Source organism: Epinephelus moara, chromosome 5, assembly GCF_006386435.1.
Source record: "Epinephelus moara isolate mb chromosome 5, YSFRI_EMoa_1.0, whole genome shotgun sequence".
Taxonomy (NCBI): domain Eukaryota; kingdom Metazoa; phylum Chordata; class Actinopteri; order Perciformes; family Serranidae; genus Epinephelus; species Epinephelus moara.
The window spans coordinates 27863149-27871070 of record NC_065510.1 but is presented as its reverse complement, the minus strand read 5'-3'; the positions used below and the strand labels follow the sequence as shown (position 1 = coordinate 27871070).

General features: G+C 41.0%; 1 protein-coding gene across 1 annotated transcript in view; it reads left to right on the top strand.

Moving 5' to 3' along the window:
- LOC126390800 (myeloid-associated differentiation marker-like protein 2) overlaps positions 1-4835 on the top strand; it is a 6749-nt gene extending 1914 nt beyond the window's left edge. The window contains exon 2 of the mRNA XM_050045265.1: positions 1332-4835. Within this exon, the coding sequence (XP_049901222.1) occupies positions 1332-1983 (652 nt within the window). The 3' untranslated portion in view covers positions 1984-4835. The remainder of the gene's footprint in view (positions 1-1331) is intronic.
- The last annotated feature ends 3087 nt before the right edge of the window (positions 4836-7922 follow it).

The following is a 7922-nucleotide window of genomic DNA, read 5'->3' as shown; positions in this document are numbered from 1 at the left end:
ATCTGATGGAAAAAGTTAGCCACTAGCCAGACAAGGCAAAAAGGACAGTGAATAACATTTATCAGGTGGACACAACTCTCAATGAACGCTAATATTGTCTAATGTATATAGTTGATACACATTATATTTTGGGTTTTTTATAATTAAGTTATCATATGGTGCTACAGAATAAGATGAGTATTTCAGCAGTAATAATTCCACATTGTTATTTTGGACTTACAGAATTAATTCATATAACTACATATAGTAATTATTCCATTATAATTCATAGCACTTTTGATCTTTTTTTTTTTTAATTAATTTTCATGTGTACCATTAAGTTGCTATTTTACATCCTCTTAGCCTCAAGTGAGAGTAACTGTAGTTCCTACCTGATATCCTCCTGAGACTGTAAGGTTTTTTTGTTAAGTATATCTAATTTCTCCTAGCTATTTAGGATTAGTAGAACCTGATAGTTATAAAAAACTAAACACTTTTAATGATAATAAAGTCTCAGTGTCCCCAAATGAGTGCTTTCTAATTAACAGCATCTTACCTTGTTACCGCAGCTAAAATTTGCCAAATCTGAATGGCATATCATAGTACTAATGTTTTTAATCATAAAGAAACAAGTTTCAACCATTACATGTGATTAACTTTTGGACCTTGTCCACTTTTGTGTCGCGGTCGGCTGCAGACTGACTTGGCAGAGATGGCTGCCATCTTGTTTTATCATGGATTAGTGTATTGTGGTCTTAGTACCACTAGATAGCACAGAATAGTGTCCACAAATGAGGCCTCAGTAAAGCAGAATGAAGTACAAGGTCCAGTAAACCAAAATGTAATGTCCTCATATGAGGACACAGGGTCTCAGGAGGATATTGTTTTGCGGGGTAGCCTACAGGTGTAACAGACTAACAGAAGATTTAGAGTGAAGCTGGATGTACGCTGTGTTGCCATATTTTGGTGTGAATTAAAGAGGATAAACTGTCGCCTGCTTATTAGGCACAAGCCTGTAGGTGTGGAGAATGCCACCAAACAAGACAGTAGTGTTACCTGTCTGCTGGAGGTGTAAATAAAGCACTGTTAGCTTACAAGTTCAAGTTCACCATATAAACTTTTTCAAGTGATAATATGTCAGTGTTGGTGTGCTGCCCCCAAGTGGCCATTAAAGACCAATCAGTACAGATATTTGTACAAAAAGGACTGTAGTTTAAGGTCCACCTACGAGCTTTTTCAGACTTTTCAGCTGCATCTCATGGTTTATTTTACTTCACGTTGACACAGATGTTTTTTCCTGGTGTGGCGACATCATATTTACATTCATGTTTGTCTGTCTTGTTCTTCTTCAGGTACGTGACCGCCTCTGTGGTCTACCCGCTCTTCTTCGTCCGATCTGAGTGCCCCTATGCCGGTTGCGATGTCCGAAACTTCCGCATCGCTGTGACCGTCTGCTCCATCCTGGGTACTCTGGCCTACGGTGCTGAGGTGGCCTTGTGCCGAGCCAGGCCAGGCCAAATTGTAGTGGGCTACATGTCCACTGTCTCTGGCCTCCTCAAAGTCGTTCAGGGCTTTGTGGCCTGCATCATCTTTGGAGCTCTGGCCAATGGGAGCGAGTATAACCGTTATGCCGCCACAATATTCTGCGTTGCCGCCTACGCTTTCTGCTTTGCTGTGACTGCAGTGGTGGTCTTCATAACTGTGTGCGGACGTACAAAGGCTGTGCGCTGCATGCCCTTTGACCGCTTCGTGGTGGTGTGCACCCTCCTGGAAGTTCTGCTCTACCTGAGTGCATCAGTGGTGTGGCCAGTGTTCTGCTTTGACACAAAATACGGCTCTCCATGGAGACCGTCATCGTGCCCTCAGGGGAAGTGTCCATGGGACAGCAAGGTTGTGGTGACGGTGTTCTCCTTTGTCAACTTTGGACTGTATTTGGCAGACCTGATTTACTCCCAGAGGCTACAATTTGTCTCCTCGCGTGTGCCCACTAACTCACGAGTGTAGCAGCATATAGAAGCATATTATTATTATAATGGCTTAACAGGTTTAAGTTATTAATCTACTTCACTGTTCATGATTATCTTCATGCATTTATTTGATATTTAAAGTGACAGGAAACACTGATGTGGAGAGATGGTTGTGAGTCAGATATCCCAGGTGCCCAGGCACCCCAAATTCAATGTGAAAGCACTGTGGAATGTGAACAATTTTAACACTCTGTCCCCTCTGCCACACCCCACTGAGGTGACACCCCATCTCTTTAACTCACCCTTTCTGCCCTCTGATAGATTTTGGGAGAACAGCCAGCCTCACCCAAGCAGCCAGGGCCCACTGGTATGTCCTGCCAATTCCTGATAAACCAAGACACTCACACTATTCTTGACCTACAGCACAACACACTCACACAGACACACACACACTCACATACTCGCTGCTTATATTGCTGCTCAAATAATACATAAAGTCTTGTATATAAATAGTAAATCTGGCATTGGCATCTGTGGCATCCCTGTCATCTGCAAGCCCCTCACCAGCGATCTACGGACATTACCCCGGCTGCCAAAAATAAACACGAGCTGTCTGCGCTCATATTAAAGCAGTGAGACAGCATTTATAAGAGGCTGTAGTCTTTAAAGCTCTCTATGAAATGCTTCCTTCAGTCTATGATAAAAAAAAAGTAGAGTCCATTTCCCGAAGTCCAATGTTAAGATGACCTGCAGTTTGACTACCACGTTATTCATAATTGCGCAATCTGAACATGTGTCAGTGTGACCGAGGAATGTTTGCACATTAACACAGAGGATGAAAAGTGACCTAACATGTCCTAAACAGCAGGTCAAATGCAAAAAACGAACAAACATCTATTTCCATTTTACTACAGATACACTGGCAGGAACAGATGATTACTGTGGTTAGATTTTCTAATAATATAAAACTACTCAGAGATAGTTTGACATAAACTTAAAGCTAATCAAGATTTTTATATTCACAATACATCAAATGATTCTTTATAGATGAGAGGTTTTGCTAATAGTGACAAACATACAGATACTAATTTTTACCAACTCAGCTCTACAGAGCATTTTAGCATCTTTCAGCTCCTTGTTTTGGTTTTACAGCCTGTAACTTTATTGTTTTGATTCACTCTTCCTGCTCTCATGGCGTTGTTTTCAGCCACATTGGGCAGCAGCGTGATAAAGCTCTAAAAACCTACTATAGTCTACCTTTCAAGCACCAAACAGAACACAGACACCGTTAGCAGCTAGTAGATAAACACAGTGGAGCATTTAGCAGCTAAAGAGACATACTGTATATTTCCTTAAGGAATGGGTGGAGACCAAAAACAGAGCTAAAAGAGAGTGAATATTGAACTAAGAGTGGTCTGTTGATCAGAAACACAACTCCAAATGAATGCATATATTGCTCCTTATCTGCTGGATGTGCAAATAGGCAACTGTTTGCTAAAACGTTCGCACAGCCTGTTCCCATTTCCAACTCATCAAATACTGCTGCTTTGTCAGCGATAGCGGCATCATATACCAAAGCACAGAGGCACCTTTCGCGGCAGTATGATATGCAGCAAGCACCACCAAACTCGTCACATGCCACTGCTTTGTCAGTGGATGCCAGGTGCTGAGGGGGTCAAACAAACTCTTGTGTTTCACCCTGGAGGCTTCTGTTTGTTTCCCTTGTAATACCAAATGTATTTAGTTATTTTGTCAATAACAAAGTAGTGTGTTAGTATGTTAAGCATGTTACAGTAGTGATGAATGTCACATGACATGTCACGTGATGTTGCATTACATAGGTGACAACCATGATGTATTTTTAAGGAAATAAACCTAAACCTTACCTATGTTGTAAGTTTATTTTGAAAATGCCTGTATGCATGTAACAAGCAGAAAATTTAGATGTCCTGTGAAATCCAAAGTATATTTTGAAAAGAACACAATGAATGTAACAAGCGTAAATTGACATTCTGACCCAGAGCATCCAAAACTGATGCAGGAGGGTACGTAGTACGTAATATTTTGACATTTAGGTCCTCTGACAAAGCAGCATTATTTGATTAGTTGGGATGAGAACATGTTGTTTGTAGGGCTGCCACTCACGATTATTTTCATTGTCGACTAATCTGTCGATTATTTCTTTGATTAGTTGACTAATCATTTCATCGAAAAATGTGTTAAAATGTTGAAAAATGTCGGTCTGTCTCGCTCAAACCCCAAAATTACGTCATCTAATGTCTTGTTTCGTACTCACGTCAAAGGGTTTTAGTTCACTGTCACGGGAGAGTGTGTAAAGCTGCTAATATCTGAACGTAAGAAGCTGCAGTAAGAGTATTTTGGGGTACTTTTATAGTACTTTTCTATGAAAAATGACTCAAACCGATTAGTCGACTACTAAAATAGTCACCGATTATTTTAATAGTCGATTAGTCATCGATTAGTCGACTAATTGTGGCAGCCCTAGTTGTTTGCCACATCAACTTTATAATGTGATATGTCAATGTTGTGTTTACAGCTTGTTGTGCTGCCCCCAAGTGGCCAAATCAGTCAATGCATGTTTAGATATAACTATGCAACCACATAAAATAATTTTACATGATAAAATAAAGACCTACAGTCCAAAAGCCATCTGTAATACAGCTCTGTCTGTCTTTTGTCTTCGATTTACGCATGTGTTTTTCATCTGTTGTAACTCTATGTAATCACATTGATAAAATTCCTGAAAGTTCCAACATTTTGGGGAGGTATGTAACATAATGAAGACTTTGTTGCTTAGGCTGTGGCTTAAAATAATGAATTAAGATCATTTGTGTTATGCTCAAGTTTTAAGGGACAGTTCACACCCAAATATAAAAATTGCCCACATATATTTCCTCTTACCTGTAGTGCTATTTATCAATCTAGATTGTTGTCTACAGGTGAGAGAAAAAATATGTATTTTTGATTCTGGGGTGACTACTGTCCCTTTCAGATCCCTTAAGTCTGATGACATTAATAGTCTGTCTCTTTGTGTGTCATTGCCACACAAGCATTATCCAAGTGATGTAAGACTCCATCTGCCTGCTCCAACACACAACTGTGTAATCACCTCTTAATGCCAGTCTCAGATGATCTTCAGGGTCTCCTGTTTGTGTACAGTGAAAGACAATTAATTCAGGGTTTAGTTCATAACATGTCCAGTATGTGCTTCCTCCTGTGCTCTTGTCCTTTTTATCATCTCCTCTCTGTCACCTCCACTTGTACCACTTGTGAGTTCATGACATGATTTTAATGTCTAGTCTGTCTGAGAGCATAACCCAACAGATATTTATCATACATAATCTCTGACCGGCATTAATTTGTTAGACAGTATGAATTTATACCCCACTATCCCTGCACTCTCTGGGGGTAAAGGAGGAGAGACAGAGGCCGTTCTGGCTGCCACCTTCTCTGTCAGCACTTTTATCTTCTTGTTTCACAGGAATAAAACAGAAGAAGACGTCTCACTGCCACAACTCAGCCTCAGCAGTCTCTCCTTGTCCTCCTCCTTTTCTCTTGATTACGCTTTCTCTCTCTCACCCTGACCCTGTCTGTCCAGATTTGTACCCTCCCTCCTCCTCCTCCCATTTCTCTCTCACACATCATACCAGTCTCCTCCTCTCCATCCTCCACTCCTCTCTGCTTTGGTCACCTCAGTGAATCTCATCTCTCTAATCCAGGATCAATGTATTCCCCTGTCACATCTGTGAGTGCTATGGATGTATTATATTAAGTCCCTGGGAAGTCACTGTGCCACAGCGTACGTAGAGCACGACTGTCTTGGTGCTCAGCAGCAAATCCAGCACCAGTTGGCTGCTCTTGTATCCAAATCTGTCTAAGACCACAGAAAACGTCACTGTGTGTCTTAGAGATTTGCTATTTTAGACGCTGTGCCAACTCTTTTTAAATTAGTACGTAAATACAAGTGAGTAACATGTACATATAGAAAGAGCAGACGAGCAGTGGATTATAAAGGGGTTTATGTAAAGTGGTGCTAATTTGTGCAGCAATAAATATCTATGTGTTGTTGAACTAACACTGTGTGTGTTTGTTGCTTTCGAAAGCGTTTTCATCCTCCGATAAATCCTGCAGAATTATTTCTACAGACAGGCCCTCTGGAGGCCGCACTCGCTCCACTTGCACTCTGACTAATATTTCCAAAGTAGGATACGACATCAGTGGAATATGACAGAGCCCAGAGAGAGCTGCCGCTGAAAGTGACGGACAGCGTTGCCACAGAGCAATCTGTAGCTCCATTAAGGCCCGTGTACTCCCTGCTCCTCTGCAGATCCCCATTTAGCAGCTGTTCCATGTTTGGCACTCATTTTACCTCTCACTCCCTGCAGGCCTCTGTCTTAAACATAGCTGTACACACACACACACACACACACACACAGAGCCTACAGTGTATGAACTCCTCTGACAGAGATGAGCTGCGACAGGTGTCCATCATAACGTCCCTTCCTGATTCTCCAGCCGCGGGGACGTGTGGGACAGGGGACTGCTGGCTCGCTGTCGTGACTAATCTCTGATGGCGCATGTTGCTGATGTCAGCTTCCCCCCTGTAGCTCTTGGCTCTTGTTTTGCCAAATGTTTTGTGGAACGTTGTTGAAGGCTAAGTCTTTGGTCCCACAGGATTTGAATCCACGCCAGCTCCTCTAGCTGTAGGAAGATACTGTATACAAAACAGAATGGACGCTCATTTTGGAGGCACTCACAGTAGCCAAAATGTATCATCTGACCTGGAGTTTAAGTTTTGACACTTTCTGGGGTGGACAAAATAATAGAAACATCTAGTAGTATGATACACACACACACTCAAAACTGAACATTTTATTTATTTATGTATTCACTGAATTATATTCCAAAATAAAATATTATTGCAGGGCTGCTGTACTGGATTGCATCATGTGGTGTTCCTGTTATTTTGTCCAACCCCTGTAAATGAACCTTTAAGTATACTGTGAGTTTAAAAAACAGCTCACTGTGATTCTTCTTTGTAGTCCTATTTAAATGTATATTATTTTTCACAAATGTCAAATGTGATCAGAGATTTTTGGCAGGTGACATGGCCTGATGCACTGATTGCAATATTTAGTTTGTCACAAGAATATAAATCTATAAAATGAAGTAAATACAATATGTTATGCAGCTTTAAAAGCGTGCAAGGTTTGGTGGCATCTAGCAGTAAAGTTGCAGAGCCAAAACTTTTGCTGTGTGCCAAGTGTGTGGGGGGACTATGGTGGCCGACACGAACTTCCCTGTCTGTAGACCAAGTGTTTGATTTGTCTGTTCTGGGCAGTGTTGGCAGGGTTACTTTTAAAACATAGTCCACTACAGATTACTGAATACATGCCCTAAAATGTAATCCGTAATATATTCCATTAGATTACTCAAACTAAATAAAGTATTCAGAATACTTCAGAGTCATCTGAGTCACCATGCTGAAAACACTCGACAGTGTGCTGGCTGTGCATCTCCTCTGCCATTGTTGTGTGTCAGGCACACTGCACACACTTTTTAAAAAAATCTGTTTATGGGAAATGTGTGCCTCATATGAATTTTGCATTGTCTCCTAACAGCGAGCGAGTGTTGCTCTCTGTCCACACTGAATCTGTCAAACATTTAAAAGATGGGCAGATACTTCTTATTTCTCTCAGTTTGTACTTTTTTAAACAGAAAACACCTTTAATATTGTTTTATTTACTGGAAACAACATACAATATAGCCAACAGTGGGTAGGTTGTCATAAGTGATGGTCATTTACCAGAAACTTTCAGCTTCTTTACATTCTCCTCCCCTTTTAAAGTTCACAAACGAACCATTCTTCGTGCATTGCAGAGGTTTCAAAGCAAGCGACAGGAATAAACAGAACCAGGGCGTCTGAAAAAATTTCAGCTCAAAAAGTACAGACAG